Here is a 22,182-nt window from a genome sequence, read left to right on the forward strand (position 1 = left end):
ATAGTATTTCCAGTCGATATTTGGAAAGTTAAAGTCCCCCATAACAACTACCCTGTTACTCTCGCCCCTGTCGCGAATCATCTTCGCTATCCTTTCCTCTACATCTCTGGAACTATTTGGAGGTCTATAAAAGACTCCCAACAGGGTGACCTCTCCTCTCCTGTTTCTAACCTCAGCCCATACTACCTCAGTAGACGAGTCCTCAAACGTCCTTTCTGTCGCTGTAATACTCTCCTTGATTAACAATGCCACACCCCCCCCTCTTTTACCATCTTCTCTGTTCTTACTGAAACATCTAAATCCCGGAACCTGCAACATCCATTCCTGCCCCTGCTCTACCCATGTCTCCGAAATGGTCACTACATCGAGATCCCAGGTACCAACCCATGCTGCAAGCTCACCCATCTTATTCCGGATGCTCCTGGCGTTGAAGTAGACACACTTTAAACCAGGTTCTTGCTTGCCAGTGCCCACTTGCGTCCTTGTAACCATATCCCTGACCTCACTACTCTCAACATCCTGTACACTGGAACTACAATTTAGGTTCCCATTCCCCTGCTGAATTAGTTTAAACCCCCCTGAAGAGCACTAGCAAATCTCCCCCCCAGGATATTGGTACCCCTCTGGTTCAGGTAAAGACCATCCTGTTTGTAGAGGTCCCACCTACCCCAGAAAGAGCCCCAATTATCCAGGAAACCAAAACCCTCCCTCCTGCACCATCCCTGCAGCCACGTGTTCAACTCCTCTCTCTCCCTATTCCTTGCTTCGCTATCACGTAGCACGGGCAACAACCCAGAGATAACAACTCTGTTTGTTCTCGCTCTAAGCTTCCACCCTAGCTCCCTGAATTTCTGTCTTAAATCCCCATCTCTCTTCCTACCTATGTCGTTGGTGCCTATGTGGACCACGACTTGGGGCTGCTCCCCGTCCCCCTTAAGGATCCCAAAAACACAATCAGAGACATCACGAACCCTGGCACCTGGGAGGCAACATATCAACCGTGAGTCTCTCTCGTTCCCACAGAACCTCCTATCTGTTCCCCTAACTATCGAGTCCCCAATGACTAATGCTCTGCTCCAGTTCCCCCTTCCCTTCTGAGCAACAGGGACAGACTCTGTGCCAGATACCTGTACCCCATTGCTTACCCCTGGTAAGTCGTCCCCCGCAACAGTATCCAAAATGGTATACCTGTTGTTGAGGGAAACGGCCGCAGGGGATCCCTGCACTGCCTGCTGGTTCCCTCTCCTTCCCCTGACGGTAACCCATCTACCTACTTCTTTTACCTGAGGTGTGACTACCTCCCCATAACTCCTCTCAATAACCTCCTCCGCCTCCCGAATGATCCGAAGTTCATCCAGCTCCAGTTCCCTAACGCGGTTCTCGAGGAGCTGGAGTTGGGTGCACTTCCCGCAGATGCAGTCAGCAGGGACACTCTTGTCGACCCTTACCTCCCACATTCTGCAGGAGGAACATACAACTGCCTTAACCTCCATTCCCACTATTCTAAATTCCCAACAAATCTACTGAAAAACCAAAAACAAAAAGTCAAAACTTGTTAGCTTAGCAATCCAACAGACAGAACCTTTTAAATAAAAAGCTTACCTTATCAACACACCAGAGTCCTTTTTTTTGGTTAGAGGAGGAGGGTGGGTGGGAGACACTACACATGTAATGTCTCGGGTACAGCCACCACCCAAATATATAGTTTTTACTTACCCAGCAGTCCCCTGGTCCTCCGAAAACAAAAGGGAATTCACTTTTAAACTTACAATGAAATTGACTTCACAGTTGTAAGCCCGCTCCCGCACCTCCGTTACTATCAAAGCTGCAGTCACCGAAACTAAAAGAAAGAGATTTTAAACCACCCAAATATATACTTTTTACTTACCCAGCAGTCCCCTCGTCCTCCGAAAACAAAAGGGAATTCACTTTTAAACTTACACTGAAATTGACTTCACAGAAGTAAGCCCGCTCCCGCATCTCCGTTACTATCAAAGCTGCAGTCACCGAAACTAAAAGAAAGAGATTTTAAACCTCTAGAGTGTTACAAGGTAGCCAGGAAGGAACTGAAGAATGGACTTAGGAGAGCTAGAAGGGGAAATGAAAAAGTCTTGGCGGGTAGGATTAAGGAAAATCCCAAGGCGTTCTACACTTGTGTGAGGAACAAGAGGATGGCCAGAGTGAGGGTAGGGCCGATCAGGGATAGTGGAGGGAACTTGTGCCTGGAGTCAGAGGAGGTAGGGGAGGTCCTAAATGAATACTTTGCTTCAGTATTCACTAGTGAGAGGGACCTGGTCGTTTGTGAGGACAGCGTGGAACAGGCTGATATGCTCGAACAGGTTGAGGTTAAGAGGGAGGATGTGCTGGAAATTTTGAATGATAAGTCCCCGGGGCCAGACGGGATATACCCAAGGATATTACGGGAAGCGAGGGAAGAGATTGCTGTGCCTTTGGCGATGATCTTTGCGTCTTCACTGTCCACTGGAGTAGTACCGGATGATTGGAGGGTGGCAAATGTTGTTCCCTTGTTCAAGAAAGGGAATAGGGATAACCCTGGGAATTATAGACCAGTCAGTCTTACGTCGGTAGTGGGCAAATTATTGGAGAGGATTCTGAGAGACAGGATTTATGATTATTTGAAAAAGCATGGTTTGATTAGAGACAGTCAGCATGGCTTTGTGAGGGGCAGGTCATGCCTCACAAGCCTTATTGAATTCTTTGAAGATGTGACAAAACACATTGATGAAGGAAGAGCAGTGGATGTGGTGTATATGGATTTTAGCAAGGCGTTTGATAAGGTTCCACATGGTAGGCTCATTCAGAAAGTAAGGAGGCATGGGATTCAGGGAAAGTTGGCTGTGTGGATACAAAATTGGCTGGCCCATAGAATTCAGCGGGTGGTAGTAGATGGAAAGTATTCAGCATGGAGCTCGGTGACCAGTGGTGTTCCACAAGGATCTGTTCTGGGACCTCTGCTCTTTGTGATTTTTATAAATGACTTGGATGAGGAAGTGGAGAGAGAGAGTGGGAACAGTGAGCAGTTTAAAAGAGCAGCAGTGGCAGGAAGTGGAGAGAGAGTGGGAACAGTGAGCAGTTTAAAAGAGCAGCAGTGGCAGGAAGTGGAGAGAGAGTGGGAACAGTGAGCAGTTTAAAAGAGCAACAGTGACAGGAAGTGGAGAGAGAGTGGGAACAGTGAGCAGTTTAAAAGAGCAGCAGTGACAGGAAGTGGAGAGAGAGAGTGGGAACAGTGAGAAGTTTAAAAGAGCAACAGTGACAGGAAGTGGAGAGAGAGAGTGGGAACAGTGAGCAGTTTAAAAGAGCAACAGTGACAGGAAGTAGAGAGAGAGAGTGGGAACAGTGAGCAGTTTAAAAGAGCAACAGTGACAGGAAGTGGAGAGAGAGTGGGAACAGTGAGCAGTTTAAAAGAGCAACAGTGACAGGAAGTAGAGAGAGAGAGAGTGGGAACAGTGAGCAGAGGATGACTGAAAAAATTGGAGAAATTTGAGTTTGAGTGTAAACTGGGAAGAGATGTTCTATATTAATAATGGAAAACAAGGAAATGGCAGAGACTTTGAACAAGTATTTTGTATCTGTCTTCACAGTAGGAAACACAGAAGGCATCCCAAGAATATTAGAAAATCAAGAGGTGAAAGGGAGGGAGGAGCTTAAAACAATCACTATCACTAGAGGAAAAATACTAGGAAAACTAATGGGACTAAAGGCTGACAAGTCCCCTGGACCTGATGGCCTGCATCCTAGAGTCTTAAAAGAAGTGGCTGCAGAGATAGTAGATACATTGGTTGTAATCTTCCAAAATTCCCTGTATTCTGGAAAAGTCCCAGTGGCTTGGAAAACTGCAAATGTAACACTTTTATTCAATAAAGGAGGGAGACAGAAAGCAGGAAGCTATAGGCCAGTTAGCCTAACGTCTGCCATTAGGAAAATGCTGGATTCCATCATTAAGGAAGTAGTAGCAGGACATTTCGGAAATCATCGTACAATCAAGCAGAGTCAACATAGTTTTCTGAAAAGGAAATCTTGTTTGACAAATTCATTTGAGTTCTTTGAGGATGTAATAAGCAGGATTTATGAAGGGGGACCAGTAGATGTAGTGCATTTGGATTTCCAAAAGGCATTCAATAAGGTGCCACATAAAAGGTTACTACACAAGATAGAATGTTGGGGGTAATATATTAGCATGGATAGAGAATTGGCTAACAGGAAACAAGGGAGTCAGGATAAATGGGTCATTTTCAGGTTGGGAAACTGTAACTGGTGGAGTGCCACAGGGATCAGTGCTGGGACCTCAATATCTACACTCTATTTTAATGACTTGAAGGGACCGAGTGTATTGTTGCCAAATTTGCGGACGATACAAAGATAGGTAGGAAAGCAAGTTGTGAGGAGGACACAAAGTGTCTGCAAAGAGAGACGGATAGGTTGAGTGATTGGGCAAAAACTTGGTAGATGGATTTTAATGTGGGAAAATGAGTTTGTCCATTTTGGCAGGAAGAATAGATAAGCAGGATATTATTTAAATGGAGAGAGAGTGCAGCATGCTGCGGTACAGAGGGATCTGGGTGTCCTGGTACATGAATCACAAATGTCAGCATGCAGGTACAGCAAGTCATTTGGAAGGCAAATGGAATGTTGGCCTTTATTGCAAGGGGCATGGAATATAAAAGTAGGGATGTCTTGCTGCACCTCAACTACTGCAAACAGTTTTGGTTTCCTTAGTTAAGGAGGGATATGCTTTCATTGTATGTAGTTCAGAGAAGGTTCACTAAGCTGATTCCTGGGTTGAAGGGTTTGTCTCAAAAGGAAAGTTTGAGCAGATTAAGCCTATACTCCTTGGAGTTCAGAAGATTGGGAGGTGATCTCATTGAAATATATAAGATTCTGTGGGGGCTTGACAGGGTAGATGCTGAGAGAATGTTTCCCCTTGTGGGGAATCTAAAACTTGGGGCCGCAGTTTCAGAATAAGGGGTCTCCCATTTAAGATGGAGATGAGGAGGAATTTCAACTCCCAGAGGGTCATTAATCTTTGGAAATCTCTCAGTCGAGGCTGGGTCACTGAATATATTCAAGGCTGAGTTAGAGATTTTTGATCTACAGGAAAGTCAAAGGTTATGGGAAGCAGCAGGAAAGTGGAGTTAAGACCACAACCAGATCAACCATGATCTTATTGAATGGCAGAGCAGTATCGAGGGGTCGAATGGCCTACTCCACCTATTTCTTATGATCTCCAATCCGGGGCTCCCGCCCCCTCACAGTGGATGGTTGGTAACTGAGACACTGGCTGGAATTTTATCCTGGCAACTGGGATCTCAACCATCAGCAAAAGCGCCAGTGAGAGCCACGGACTGACCCCAGTGACCCCACCTCACCTATATATATTCTGGGGTTCCAGAGCTGGGCCTGAGTCTGAGGCCTCTGCAATACTGGCAGTGGCCACAGCTTCTGGTGGTGCTGTGAAACTGCTGAGCTGTCGGCCCTCTGATTGGCTGGCAGCTCTTGGTGGCGGGATCCATGTCATTAAATGAACTGGGATCCAAGCGCAGGATGTTAATTGCCTGAGCACTGTTAAATAGAATTAGGGGGGCTGCAAATGGCCGAGGCACGATTCCACTGCCTTTTTGGCCTGGCACTGGGAGCCCTACCAGCTCCACCATATCCAGCACTGTGTCTCACAGAGAAAGCACCCTGTGCTGAGATTCCTTCACTCCCTGAATGGAGCCCTGCCTATTTCAAACTGAGTGACCTCCTGTCCCTGATTTTGTGCTGTGGATTTGCTCAGGAGCACTGTGTAACTCTGGAATTCTGGTAACGAGGCTGGAATCCGTTGGCAAGTATCTCAGTGAACGGGATGACTATGCTGCTTCAGCTGGATTAATTTCTCACTGTTTTACTGGGCAGGGCCAGAATTTACGTGGAGGGGAAACTAGACTATGGTGAATACGTGGACAAGAGCAACGTTCGAAGACAGGCGACGACTGTGGTGGCAGGTGGGTCCCTCCTAGTTACATGAGTTTAATCAGTCAAATCGAATATAGAAGAACTGAGGAGAAAGCGAGTGAATTTCTTACAAATATCGAAACAATAAATGTTGATTCAGAGGATGGGTGGGACTTGTTAGAGACCAGAAAAAAAAGTCTTGTGACTGTTGAGGTCTGGATCACAGTGTGGGGGGGGTATTTATGACTGGATGATGGGGGTGGCGGTATTTATTACTGGATGATGGGGGTGGGGGTATTTATTACTGGATGATGGGGTGGGGGGTATTTATTACTGGATGATGGGGGTGGGGGTATTTATTACTGGATGATGGGGGTGGGGGGGTATTTATGACTGGGTGATGGGGGTGGGAGTATTTATGACTGGATGATGGGGGTGGGGGGTATTTATGACTGGATGATGGGGGTGGGGGGTATTTATGACTGGATGATGGGGTGGGGGGTATTTATTACTGGATGATGGGGTGGGGGGTATTTATGACTGGGTGATGGGGGTGGGAGTATTTATGACTGGGTGATGGGGGTGGGAGTATTTATGACTGGATGATGGGGGTGGCGGTATTTATTACTGGATGATGGGGGTGGGGGTATTTATTACTGGATGATGGGGGTATTACTGGATGATGGGGGTGGGGGTATTTATGACTGGATGATGGGGGTGGGGGTATTTATTACTGGATGATGGGGGTGGGGGTATTTATTACTGGATGATGGGGGTATTACTGGATGATGGGGGTGGGGGTATTTATGACTGGGTGATGGGGGTGGGAGTATTTATTACTGGATGATGGGGGTGTGGGGTATTTATTTTTGGATGATGGGGTTCAGCGGGATTTATTACTGGATGATGGGCTTGGGGCTATTTATTACAGAATGATGGGGGTGGGGGTATTTATTACTTGATGGGGGTGGGGGTATTTATTCCTGGATGATGGGGGTGGGGGTATTTATTACTGGATGATGGGGGTATTACTGGATGATGGGGGTGGGGGTATTTATGACTGGGTGATGGGGGTGGGAGTATTTATTACTGGATGATGGGGGTGTGGGGTATTTATTTTTGGATGATGGGGTTCAGCGGGATTTATTACTGGATGATGGGCTTGGGGCTATTTATTACAGAATGATGGGGGTGGGGGTATTTATTACTTGATGGGGGTGGGGGTATTTATTACTTGATGGGGGTGGGGGTATTTATTCCTGGATGATGGGGTGGGGGTATTTATTACTGGATGATGGGGGTGTGGGGTATTTATTTTTGGATGATGGGGGTGTGGGTATTTATTACTGGATGATGGGGGTGTGGGGTATTTATTTTTGGATGATGGGGGTGTGGGTATTTATTACTGGATAACGGGGTGTGTTTATTTATTAGTGGATGATGGGGTGGGGGTATTTGTTACTGGATGATGGCGTTGGGGTTTTTATTACTGGATGATGGGGGTGTGGGGTATTTATTTCTGGATGATGGGGGTGGGTGTATTTATTGCTGGATGACGTGGTGGGGGTATTTATGACTGGATGATGGGGGTGGGGGTATTTATTACTGGATGATGGGGGGTGGGTGTATTTATTGCTGGATGACGTGGTGGGGGTATTTATTCCTGGATGACGGGTGGGGGTATTTATGACTGGATGATGGGGGTGGGGGTATTTATTACTGGATGATGGGGGTGGGGGGTATTTATGACTGGATGACGGGGTTGGGGGTATTTATTACTGGATGACGGGGGTATTTATTAATGGATGCTGGGATCGGGGGTATTATTGAATGATGGGGTGGGGGATATTGACTAGATGATGGGGGGGTATTTATTACTGGATTATGGGGGTATTTGTTACTGGCTGATGGGGGTGGGGGTCTTTATTACTGGATGATGGGGTGGGGGTATTTATGACTGGATGATGGGGCTGGGACTATTTATTTCTGGATGATGGGGTTCAGCGGGATTTATTACAGGATGATGGGCTTGGGGCTATTTATTACAGAATGATGGGGGTGGGGGTATTTATTACTTGATGGGGGTGGGGGTATTTATTACTTGATGGGGGTGGGGGTATTTATTCCTGGATGATGGGGTGGGGGTATTTATTCCTGGATGACGGGGTGAGGGTATTTATTTCTCTGATGGGGGTGAAGGTATTTATTACTGGATTTTCAGGGTGGGCATATTTATTACTGGATGATGGGGTTGGCGGTATTTATTACTGGATGATGGGGTGGGGGTATTTATTTCTCTGGGGGTGAAGGTATTTATTACTGGATTTTCAGGGTGGGCATATTTATTACTGGATGATGGGGTTGGTGGTATTTATTACTGGGTGATGGGGTTGGTGGTATTTATTACTGTATGATGGGGGTGGGGGTATTTATTACTGGATGATGGGGGTGTGGGGTATTTATTACTGGATGATGGGGTGAGGGTATTTATTACTGGATGATGGGGTGAGGGTATTTATTACTGGATGATGGGGTTGGTGGTATTACTGGATGATGGGAGTGTGGAATATTTATTACTGGATGATGGGGGTGTGGGGTATTTATTACTGGATGATGGGGTGAGGGTATTTATTACTGGATGATGGGAGTGTGGAATATTTATTACTGTATGATGGGGGTGGGGGTATTTATTACTGGATGATGGGGGTGGGGGTATTTATTACTGGATGATGGGGGTGGGGGTATTTATTACTGGATGATGGGGGTGGGGGTATTTATTATTGGGTGATGGGGTTGGTGGTATTTATTACTGGATGATGGGAGTGTGGAATATTTATTACTGTATGATGGGGTTGGGGGTATTTATTACTGGATGATGGGGGTGGGGGTATTTATTACTGGATGATGGGGGTGGGGGTATTTATTACTGGATGATGGCGGTGGGGGTATTTATTACTGTATGATGGGGGTGTGGGGTATTTATTACTGGATGATGGGGTGAGGGTATTTATTACTGGATGATGGGGGTGGGGGTATTTATTACTGGATGATGGCGGTGGGGTGTATTTATTATTGGATAATGGAGTTGAGGGGGATTTTTTACTGGAAGTTGGGGTTGTGGGGGATTTATTGCTGGATGACGAGGTGGGGGTATTTATTACTGGTTGATGGGTGGGGGTATTTATTACTGGATGATGGGGTTGAGGGGTATTTATTACTGGATGATGAGGTTGGGGTATTTATTACTGGATGATGTTGGGGGTATTTATTGCTGGTTGAGGGGTATTTATTACTGGATGATGAGGGTGGAGGTATTTATTACTGGATGATGGGGGTGGGGGTATTTATTACTGGATGATGGCGGTGGGGGTATTTATTACTGTATGATGGGGGTGTGGGGTATTTATTACTGGATGATGGGGTGAGGGTATTTTTTACTGGATGATGGGAGTGTGGAATATTTATTACTGTATGATGGGGGTGTGTGTATTTATTACTGGATGATGGGGGTGGGGGTATTTATTACTGGATGATGGGGTTGGTGGTATTACTGAATGATGGGAGTGTGGAATATTTATTACTGTATGATGGGGGTGGGGGTATTTATTACTGGATGATGGCGGTGGGGGTATTTATTACTGGATGATGGGGGTGGGGGTATTTATTACTGGATGATGGGGGTGGGGGTATTTATTATTGGGTGATGGGGTTGGTGGTATTTATTACTGAATGATGGGAGTGTGGAATATTTATTACTGTATGATGGGGTTGGGGGTATTTATTACTGGATGATGGGAGTGGGGGTATTTATTACTGGATGATGGGAGTGTGGAATATTTATTACTGTATGATGGGGTTGGGGGTATTTATTACTGGATGATGGGAGTGGGGGTATTTATTACTGGATGATGGGAGTGTGGAATATTTATTACTGTATGATGGGGGTGGGGGTATTTATTACTGGATGATGGGAGTGGGGGTATTTATTACTGGATGATGGGGGTGGGGGTATTTATTACTGGATGATGGCGGTGGGGGTATTTATTACTGTATGATGGGGGTGTGGGGTATTTATTACTGGATGATGGGGTGAGGGTATTTATTACTGGATGATGGGGGTGGGGGTATTTATTACTGGATGATGGCGGTGGGGTGTATTTATTATTGGATAATGGAGTTGAGGGGAATTTTTTACTGGAAGTTGGGGTAGTGGGGGATTTATTGCTGGATGACGAGGTGGGGGTATTTATTACTGGTTGACGGGTGGGGGTATTTATTACTGGATGATGGGGTTGAGGGGTATTTATTACTGGATGATGAGGTTGGGGTATTTATTACTGGTTGACGGGTGGGGGTATTTATTACTGGATGATGGGGTTGAGGGGTATTTATTACTGGATGATGAGGTTGGGGTATTTATTACTGGATGATGTTGGGGGTATTTATTGCTGGTTGAGGGGTATTTATTACTGGATGATGAGGGTGGAGGTATTTATTACTGGATGATGGGGTATTTATTACTGGATGATGAGGGTGGAGGTATTTATTACTGGATGATGGGGTTAGGGCTTTTTATTACTGGATGATGGGTTTGGTGGTATTTATTACTGGATGACGGGGTTGGGGGTATTTATTGCTGGATGTCGCGGTGGGGGTATTTATTACTGGATGACGGGGTGTGTGTATTTATTACTGGATGATGGGGTTGGGGGTGTTTATTACTGGATGATGGGGTGTGGGTATTTATTGCCAGATGATGTGGGTGTGGGGTATTTATTACTGGATGATGGGGTTGAGGTGGATTTATTACTGGATGATGGGGGTGGGGGTATTTATTACTGGATGACGGGGTGTGTGTATTTATTACTGGATGACGGGGTGTGTGTATTTATTACTGGATGACGGGGTGTGTGTATTTATTACTGGATGACGGGGTGTGTGTATTTATTACTGGATGACGGGGTGTGTGTATTTATTACTGGATGATGGGGTGGGGGTGTTTATTACTGGATGATGGGGTTGGGGGTGTTTATTACTGGATGATGGGGTGTGGGTATTTATTGCCAGATGATGGGGGTGTGGGGGTATTTATTACTGGATGATGGGGTTGAGGTGGATTTATTACTGGATGATGGGGGTGGGGGTATTTATTGCCAGATGATGTGGGTGAGGGATATTTATTACTGGATGATGGGGTTGAGGTGGATTTATTACTGGATGATGGGGGTGGGGGTATTTATTACTGGATGATGGGAGTGTGGGATACTTATTACTGAATGATGGGGTGGGTGTATTTATGACTGCATGTTGGGGTGAGGGATATTTATTACTGGATGATGGTGGTGGGGGTATTTATTACTGGATGATGTAGTTGAGGGGTATTTATTACTGGTTGATGGGGTGACGGTATTTATTACTGGATGATGGGGGTGTGGGGTATTTATTACTGGAGGATGGTGGTGGGGTGTATTTATTATTGGATGATGGAGTTGAGGGGGATTTTGTACTGGATGATGGGGGTGGGGGTATTTATTACTGGATGATGGGGGTGGGGGTATTTATTACTGGATGATGGGGGTGGGGGTATTTATTACTGGTTGACGGGGTGGGGGTATTTATTACTAGATGACGGTTTGGGGGTATTTATTACTGGATGACGGGGTTAGGGTATTTATTGCTGGATGATGGGGGTGGGGGTATTTATTACTGGATGATGGGGGTGGGGGTATTTATTACTGGATGATGGGGGTGGGGGTATTTATTACTGGATGATGGGGGTGGGGGTATTTATTACTGGATGACGGGGGTGTGGTATTTATTACTGGATGACGGGGGTGGGGGTATTTATTACTGGATGATGGGGGTGGGGGTATTTATTACTGGATGACGGGGGTGTGGGGTATTTATTACTGGATGATCGGGGGTGTGGGGTATTTATTACTGGATGACGGGGGTGTGTGGTATTTATTACTGGATGACGGGGGTGGGGGTATTTATTACTGGATGACGGGGGTGTGGGGTATTTATTACTGGATGACGGGGGTGTGTGGTATTTATTACTGTATGACGGGGGTGGGGGTATTTATTACTGGATGATGGGGGTGGGGTGGTAATTATTACTGGATAATGGGGGTGGGGGTATTTATTACTGGATGATCGGGGGTGGGGTATTTATTACTGGATGTTGGGGGTGGGGGTATTTATTACTGGATGACGGGGGTGGGGGTATTTATTACTGGATGACGGGGGTGTGGGGTATTTATTACTGGATGACGGGGGTGTGGGGTATTTATTACTGGATGATCGGGGGTGGGGTATTTATTACTGGATGATGGGGGTGGGGGTATTTATTACTGGATGATGGGGGTGGGGTGGTAATTATTACTGGATAATAATTCTGATGGGAAAAGATGGCTTGTTAATATTTCCTGCCAATTTAGAGAAATTCGTTGTGTTTCTATGACCTCAGTAAGACCGCTAACATTAAAATACTCGATTTGAGGCCCCTGACTAATTTAAAGAATTAAGCGACAAGCTTTATGACTTCTTATGGCACCTAAACTAAACTGAATAGGCTTTGTAGGTAGCTGATACCTCAAATTACAACTAAACGTATTTTCTTTACTTATTAAAATACATGAAAACCTCAGTCCTTTTTGGTAATGAAATCCGTTGCAGTTAAAATTTTCAAACTCCTCCCAGTTACAATGGGTTGGATCTCCCAGACTATTCCAAAAGGCTGCGTTTGCTGACAATGCAACCACCAGGTGGCACTATACTTGCGCATGCGCAAATGCAGCAACTTGCACTGTAACGTCACTGTCTGCAACGTTTTAGAAGCTGCCGGAAGCAAAGATGGTTCTTCTCACTATATAACGAAAAGAAAAACAAATGAAACCAAAATTGCCACTTGTGCTGCCTGCAGCGGGTTGTTTAACAAATTTTATGAACGATTATTTCAGGTCACAAACCCGAATTTTAAACCAGTGAGCATTTTAAGAAGAGATTTCTAACATGTTGGAAGTTAGAACAGATAAATCCTGGGAGCTCATGTTCAGCATGAACACCCGGCAGAGAGCTGCTTCTAGTGTTGTAATAAGAGTCAAATCAACAACTTAATCTGGTATCACTTCTGTGAGCTTTGTGTTTAGGCCTGGGCTTAGGATAGCTGCATGTGCGGGCATGTGTGTGCATTCAACATAATCCGTGGCCTCGCCCCTTCTTCCCCCTCGGCAGCCAGCTCTCCCGCTCCCTCCCGCGCCTATCTTATCACTCTCCATCTTCCATGCTTCCCCCATGCGGGGAAAGAAAGCTACGATCACAGGAGGGAGCGCGGGGACCAGCAGCGGGAACCAGTACTGGGGACCAGAAGCAGGAGGAAACGGCGTGAGGCGAAGTGGTAAGTCCGGGGGTGACCAGCGACGAATGACTAATTCGGGCGCATGCTGTAATAAATACCCCCACCCCATCATCCAGTAATAAATACCCCCACCCCCATCATCCAGTAATAAATACCCCCACCCCCATCATCCAGTAATAAATACTCCCACCTTATCATCCAGTAATAAATACTCCCACCAGCAGCTTCCAGTAATAATTACCCCCACCCCATCATCCAGTAATAAATACTCCCACCTTATCATCCAGTAATAAATACCCCCACCATCCAGTAATAAATACTCCCACCAGCAGCTTCCAGTAATAATTACCCCCACCCCATCATCCAGTAATAAATACTCCCACCTTATCATCCAGTAATAAATACCCCCACCATCCAGTAATAAATACTCCCACCCGCAACTTCCAGTAATAAATACCGCCACCCCATCATCCAGTAATAATTACCCCCACCCCATCAAGTAATAAATACTCCCACCTCATCATCCAGTAATGAATGTTCCCACCCCCATCATCCAGTAATGAATGTTCCCACCCCCATCATCCAGTAATAAATACTCCCACCCCCATCATCCAGTAATAAATACTCCCACCCCCATCATCCAGTAATAAATACTCCCACCCCCATCATCCAGTAATAAATACTCCCACCCCATCATCCAGTAATAAATACTCCCACCTCATCATCCAGTAATAAATACTCCCACCTCATCATCCAGTAATAAATACTCCCACCTCATCATCCAGTAATTAATACTCCCACCTCATCATCCAGTAATAAATACTCCCACCCCCATCATCCAGTAATAAATACTCCCACCTCCATCATCCAGTAATAAATAACCCCACCCCCATCATCCAGTAATAAATACCTTCTACCCCCATCATCCAGTAAATACTCCCACCCCATCATCCAGTAATAAATACTCCCACCCCCATCATCCAGTAATAAATACTCCCACCCCCATCATCCAGTAATAAATACTCCCACCCCCATCATCCAGTAATAAATAACCCCACCCCCATCATCCAGTAATAAATACTCCCACCCCCATCATCCAGTAATAAATAACCGCACCCCCATCATCCAGTAATAAATAACCGCACCCCCATCATCCAGTAATAAATAACCGCACCCCCATCATCCAGTAATAAATACCCCCACCCCCATCATCCAGTAATAAATACCCCCACCCCCATCATCCAGTAATAAATACCTCCCACCCCCATCATCCAGTAATAAATAACCGCACCCCCATCATCCAGTAATAAATACCCCCACCCCCATCATCCCAAGAACAGTACAGCACAGGAACAGGCCAATCGGCCCTCAAGCCTGCGCCGATCTTGATGCCCGCCTAAACTGAAACCTTATGCACTTCCGGGGATCGTATCCCTCTATTCCAATCCTGTTCATATATTTGTCAAGATGCCTCTTAAACGTCGCTATCGTACCTGCTTCCACCACCTCCCCCGGCAGCAAGTTCCAGGCACTCACCACCCTCTGTAATCCCCTCGCACATCCCCTCTATACTTTGCCCCTCTCATCTTAAACCTATGTCCCCTAGTAACTGACTCTTCCACCCTGGGAAAAAGCTTCTGACTATCCACTCTGTCCATGCCGCTCATAACTTTGTAAACCTCTATCATGTCGCCCCTCCACCTCCGTCGTTCCAGTGAAAACATTCCGAGTTTTTCCAACCTCTCCTCATAGCTAATGCCCTCCAGACCAGGCAACATCCTGGTAAACCTCCTCTGTACCCTCTCCAAAGCCTCCATGTCCTTCTGGTAGTGTGGAAACCAGAATTGCACACAATATTCTAAGTGTGGCCTAACTAAGGTTCTGTACAGCTGCAGCATGACTTGCCAATTTTTATACTCTATGCCCTGACCGATGAAGGCAAGAATGCCGTATGCCTTCTTGACTACCTTATCCACCTGCGTTGCCACTTTCAGTGACCTGTGGACCTGTTCGCCCAGATCTCTCTGCCTGTCAATACTCCTAAGGGTTCTGCCATTTACTGTATACTTCCCACCTGCATTAGATCTTCCAAAATGCATTACCTCACATTTGTCCGGATTAAACTCCATCTGCCATTTCTCCGCCCAAGTCTCCAACTGATCTATATCCTGCTGTATCCTCTGACAATCCTCATCATTATCCGCAACTCCACCAACCTTTGCGTTGTCCGCAAACTTACTAATCAGACCAGCTACATTTTCCTCCAAATCATTTACATATACGACAAACAGCAAAGATCCCAGCACTGATCCCTGCGGAACACCACTCGTCACATCCCTCCATTCAGAAAAGCACGCTTCAACTTCTACCCTCTGTCTTCTATGACAGAGCCAGTTCTGTATCCATCTTGTCAACTCACGTCTGATCCCGTGTGACTTCACCTTTTGTACCAGTCTGCCATGAGGGACCTTGTCAAAGGCTTTACTGAAGTCCATATAGATAACCTCCACTGCCCTTCCTTCATCAATCATCTTTGTCACTTCCTCAAAAAACTCAATCAAATTAGTGAGACACGACTCCCCTTCACAAAACCATGCTGCCTCTTGTTAATACGTTCGTTTGTTACCAAATGGGAGTAAATCCTGTCCCGAAGAATCCTCTCTAATAATTTCCCTACCACTGATGTAAGGCTCACCGGCCAATAATTTCCTGGATTATCCTTGCTACCCTTCTTAAACAAATGAACAACATTAGCTATTCTCCAGTCCTCTGGGACCTCACCTGTAGCCAATGAGGATGCAAAGATTTCTATCAAGGCCCCAGCAATTTCTTCCCTTGCCTCCGTTAGTATTCTGGGGCAGATCCCATCAGGCCCTGGGGGCTTATCTACCTTAATGCTTTGGAAGACACCCAACACCTCCTCCTTTTTGATAATGAGATGACTGACACTATCTACACTCCCTTCCCTCGGCTCATCATCCACCAAGTACTTCTCTTTGGTGAATACTGATGCAAAGTACTCCTTTAGTACCTCGTCCATTTCCTCTGGCTCCACACATAGATTCCCTTCTCTGTCCTTGAGTGGGCCAACCCTTTCCCTAGTTACCCTCTTGCTCTTTATATATGTATAAAAAGCCTTGGGATTATCCTGAATCCTGTTTGCCAATGACTTTTCATGACCCCTTTTAGCCCTCCTGACTCCTTGCTTAAGTTCCTTTCTACTGTCTTTATATTCCTCAAGGGATTCGTCTGTTCCTAGCCTTCCAGCCCTTACGAATGCTTCCTTTTTCTTTTTGACGAGGCTCACAATATCCCACGTTATCCAAGGTTCCCGAAACTTGCCAAACTTATCCTTCTTCCTCACAGGAACATGCTGGTCCTGGATTCTAATCAACTGACATTTGAAAGACTCCCACATGTCAGATGTTGATTTACCCTCAAACAGCCGCCCCCAATCTAAATTCTTCAGTTCCTGCCGAATATTGTTATAATTAGCCTTCCCCCAATTTAGCACCTTCACCCGAGGACTACTCTTATCCTTATCCACAAGTACCTTGAAACTTATGGAATTATGGTCGCTGTTCCCGAAATGCTCCCCTACTGAAACTTCGACCACCTGGCCGGGCTCATTCCCCAATACCAGGTCCAGTATGGCCCCATCCCTAGTTGGACTATCTACATATTGTTTCAAGAAGCCCTCCTGGATGCTCCTTACAAATTCTGCCCCATCTAATCCCCGAGCACTAAGTGAGTCCCAGTCAATATTGGGGAAGTTAAAATCACCAACCACTACAACCCTGTTACCTTTCCAAAATCTGTCTACATATCTGCTCCTCCACCTCCCGCTGGCTGTTTGGAGGCCTGTAGAAAACCCCCAACATCGTAACTGCACCCTTCCTATTCCTGAGCTCCAGCCATATTGCCTCGCCTCACGACCCCTCCGAGGTGTCCTCCTGCAGTACAGCTGTGATATTCTCCTTAACAAGTAATGCAACTCCCCCACCCCTTTTACATCCCCCTCTATCCTGCCTGAAGCTTCTAAATCCTGGAACATTTAGCTGCCAATCCTGTCCTTCCCTCAACCAAGTCTCTGTAGTAGCAACAACCAGCAACAACCTCATCATCCAGTAATAAATACTCCCACACCATCATCCAGTAATAAATACTCCCACACCATCATCCAGTAATAAATACTCCCACACCATCATCCAGTAATAAATACTCCCACACCATCATCCAGTAATAAATACTCCCACACCATCATCCAGTAATAAATACTCCCACACCATCATCCAGTAATAAATACTCCCACACCATCATCCAGTAATAAATACTCCCACACCATCATCCAGTAATAAATACTCCCACACCATCATCCAGTAATAAATACTCCCACACCATCATCCAGTAATAAATACTCCCACACCATCATCCAGTAATAAATACTCCCACACCATCATCCAGTAATAAATACTCCCACACCATCATCCAGTAATAAATACTCCCACACCATCATCCAGTAATAAATACTCCCACACCATCATCCAGTAATAAATACTCCCACACCATCATCCAGTAATAAATACTCCCACACCATCATCCAGTAATAAATACTCCCACACCATCATCCAGTAATAAATACTCCCACACCATCATCCAGTAATAAATACTCCCACACCATCATCCAGTAATAAATACCCCCACCCCCATCATTCAGTAATAAATACCCCCACCCCTCATTCAGTAATAAATACCTCCCACCCCCATCATCCAGTAATAAATACCTCCCACCCCCATCATCCAGTAATAAATACCTCCCACCCCCATCATCCAGTAATAAATACCTCCCACCCCCATCATCCAGTAATAAATACTCCCACCCCCATCATCCAGTGAAATTGGGAGCGCTCTGATGATGTCAGCGGGGTTGGAACTGCATTGTCAGGAGTCACCAATCACGTGGTGGGGCGGCTTTGGCCATGCCGTGAACGGTGTCTACTGAATCTGTGCAGTTGTAGACACTGGTGCCATTTTTAAAGGACTGCCAGCCCTCTGTGGAGAATGCAGAGTTCCCCTGGTCCCACCCTCCGCACTACACTCAAAATAAATGAATATATTATTGCCCCGTTTTCCCCCCAACTGCACTAAAATTGCAGTGTTGACCCCTTCTCCCCCCCCCCCCCCTCACTGCCCTCCAAATGCAGAGTTCCCCCCTTCCCTACTTCAGTGGTGCCAGCTTTCCTTGGACAGCAGAGTGAAGGTGCGAGTCACGCTGAAGATTAGGAACCTGAAGGTAAGATCGCGGGTAATTCAACTTAAACGAATGCAGAGAGTTAAATAAAATATTTAAACCAGGGTCCCATTGCAGAGCGGTGGAGGGCCCTTCTGTTAGGACATGTACTTGAGAATGATCTAAGATATGAAATAATCCAAGGTGACAAGTTTAGAAAGGACCTAAAAAGTTAAACATTAATATGGTACCTTGCTATTCAATAAATATCTTTATTTAACATTATTTATCATTGCTTTCCCTTTACAGATAATATAATATTTTTAAGTGACTCTGTCAAAGAGAAAGTCTAGCCAGAGCCACTGTCACTCCTTTCACTGACTCCCTCTGGACATGTTCTTCCAATATTTTGGATCTTGCTGTTTATCACCGTGGATTGGACTCTAGCACTGGGATGTATTACTTTCTCACCAGATCATGTGATTTTTGATATTTTGATTATTGTTCAGTGTGCTGAGATTGCAATAAATAATGGTTGATCACAATATCCTTTCCTGTGTCTTTGTTCACAATGTCTGTGGGTCATTAAAAGGAAAGAGGTTAGCAAACTAGTTTCAACCGCAGCTCAGTGGGAACACACTCTTGTGTCAGCTGGGGCTCTGATGGTAACTCTTGCCTCTGAGTAAGGAGGTTGTGGGTTCAACTCTCACTTCAGAGACTTGAGCCTATACTTCAGGCTGGAATTTCAGTGGAGTACTGATGGAATTTAACCCTGAAAAGTGTGAGGTGATACACTTTGAGAGGAGTAATGTGACATGGAAGTATTCAATGAATGGCCTGACACTGGGAGGTTCTGAGGAACGAAGGGCGTGTTTGTCCATAGATCTCTGAAGGCAGAAGGGCAGGTTAATAGGGTGGTGAAAAAGGCATTTGGGACACTTGCCTTTATCAATCGAGGCATAGATTACAAAAGCAGGGAGGTCATGTTGGAGTTGTATAGAACTTTGGTAAGGCCACAGCTGGAGTACTGTGTGCAATTCTGGTCGCCACATTATAGGAAGGATGTGATTGCATTGGACGGGGTGCAGAGGCGATTAACCAGGATGTTCCCTGGAATGGAACATTTAAGCTATGAAGAGAGGTTGGATAGGCTTGGGTTGTTTTCACTGGAGCAGAGAAGACTGAGGGGTGACCTGATCGAGGTGTACAAGATTATGAGGGGCATGGACAGGGTGGATAGGGAGCAGCTGTTCCCCTGAGTTGAAGGGTCAGTTACGAGGGGGCAGGAGGTTTAAGGGGGATTTGAGGAAGAACTTTTTTTACCCAGAGGTGGTGACGGCCTGGAATGCCCTGCCTGGGAGGGTGGGAGAGGCAGGTTGCCTCACATCCTTTAAAAAGTACCTGGATGAGCACTTGTCATGTCATAACATTAAAGGCTATGGGCCAAGTGCTGGCAAATGGGATTAGGTAGACAGGTCAGGTGTTTTAATGCATCAGTGCAGACTCGATGGGCCAAAGAGCCTCTTCTGCACTGTATTATTCTGTGATTCTGAGTGCTGCACTGTCAGAGGTGCTGTCTTTCAGATGAGATGTTAAATTGAGGCCCCGTCTGCTCTCTGAAAGGGATATAAACCATCACATGGCACTATTCCAAGTCGATCAAGGGAGCTCTTCTGCACAGGGTGTGAAGAAGTGAGTTTGGTAAGTGATGGCAGTTTAAGAGTTAATCTCTTGTAGTCTAGTTTTTGTTTAAATTTAGCAATTAACTAAAATTACTGTTTAAGTTAAGAGGTAAGTTAATTTTCTCAGTTGTAAACAGGGATATACAAGCTCTGAGTAGCTGTAGCTAGTTAATTAGGTAGCTAGCTTAAACTAGTTTCTGAGCTCAAGCAAAGCTGATTCATCATTGTTTTCAGAGAGTATAAATTCAGGGTCTCCGAGTGCTGCTTGAGTGCAGACAATGAAGGGAGTTTGGTAAGTGAGGGAGGGGAAAAAGAAATTCATTAAAAATCAATTTAATTCAATTGAAATGAAATGAGAGCGCAGAACCAGCAGCCACTTAGCATCACAGTAATACAGCACAGAAACAGGCCCTTCGGCCATCAAGCGCCTAACTATTCTAATCCCATTTTCCAGCACTTGGCCCGTAGTCTTGTATACTATGGCTTTTCAACTGCTCATCTAAATACTTCTTAAATGTTGTGAAGGTTCCTGCCTCTATCACCTCTTTAGGCAGTGCGTTCCAGATTCCAACCACCCTCCAGGTAAAAACATTTTTCCTCAAATCCCCTCTAAACCTCCTGCCCCTTACCTTAAATCTATGTCCCCTGGTTATTGACCCCTCTGCTAAAGGAAAAGGTTTCTTCCTATCTAACCTATCAAATGCCCCTCATAATTTTGTAAACCTCAATCATGTCCCCCCTCATTCTTCTCTGTTCTAAGGAAAACAACCTTAGCCTTTTCAGTCTCGCTTCATAGCTGAAATACTCCAGCCCAGGCAACATCCTGGTGAATCTCCTCTGCACCCTCTCCAGTGCAATCACATCCTTCCTATAGTGTGGTGACCAGAACTGTACACAGTACTCCAGCTGTGGCCTAACTAGTGTTTTATCCAGCTCCATCATAACCTCCCTGCTCTTATATTCTGTGCCTTGGCTAATAAAGGCAAGTATCCCATATACCTTCCTAACCACCTTGTCTACCTGTGCTGCTGCCTTCAGTGATCTATGGACAAGTACACCAAGGTCCCTCTGACCCTCTGTACTTCCTAGGGTCTGACCATCCATTGTATATTCCCTTGCCTTGTTACACCTCCCAAAATGCAACACCTCACACTTCTCAGGATTAAATTCCATTTGCCACTGCTCCGCCCATCTATAGTATGCTGTAATCTAAGGCTTTCCTCCTCACTATTTACAACACCACCAATTTTCGTGTCATCTGCAAACTTACTTAGCATACCTCCTATATTCATGTCTGAATCATTAATGTACACTACAAACAGCAAGGGTCCCAGCACCAATCCCTGTGGTACACCATTGGTCACAGGCTTCCACCCACAAAAACAAACCTCGACCATCACACTCTGTCTCCTGTCACTAAGCCAGTTTTGGATCCAATTTGCCAAATTGCCCTGGATCCCATGGGCTCTTACCTCCTTAACCAATCTCCCATGTGGGACCTTATCAAAAGCCTTACTGAAGTCCATGTAGACTACATCAACTGCTTTACCCTCATCTACACATCTAGTCGCTGCCTTGAAAAATTCAATCAAGTTAGTCAGACACGATCTCCCCCTGACAAAGCTATGCTGACTATCCCTGATTAATCTCTGCTTCTCCAAGTGGAGATTAATCCTGTCCCTCAGAATGTTTCCAGTAGTTTCCCAACCACTGATGTTAGACACACTGGCCTATTATCTGGTTTATCCCTGATACCCTTCTTGAATAATGGTACCACATTTGCTGTCCTCCAGTCCTCTGGTACCTCTCCTGTGGCCAGACAGGATTTGAAAATTTGTGTCAGAGGCCCTACTATCTTCTCCCTTGCCTCACATAACAGCCTGGGATACATCTCATCTGGGCCTGGGAATTTATCCACTTCTAAGCCCACTAAAACAGCTAATACTTCCTCCCTT

General features: G+C 45.6%; 1 protein-coding gene across 1 annotated transcript in view; it reads left to right on the plus strand.

Moving 5' to 3' along the window:
* ssbp1 (single-stranded DNA binding protein 1) overlaps positions 1-19,090 on the plus strand; it is a 46,022-nt gene extending 26,932 nt beyond the window's left edge. The window contains exons 6-7 of the mRNA XM_068042888.1: positions 5,917-6,005; positions 18,855-19,090. Coding sequence (XP_067898989.1) covers positions 5,917-6,005; positions 18,855-18,898 — 133 coding nt within the window. The 3' untranslated portion in view covers positions 18,899-19,090. The remainder of the gene's footprint in view (positions 1-5,916; positions 6,006-18,854) is intronic.
* The last annotated feature ends 3,092 nt before the right edge of the window (positions 19,091-22,182 follow it).

The sequence above is a fragment of the Heterodontus francisci genome, chromosome 12, assembly GCF_036365525.1.
Source record: "Heterodontus francisci isolate sHetFra1 chromosome 12, sHetFra1.hap1, whole genome shotgun sequence".
Classification (NCBI taxonomy): domain Eukaryota; kingdom Metazoa; phylum Chordata; class Chondrichthyes; order Heterodontiformes; family Heterodontidae; genus Heterodontus; species Heterodontus francisci.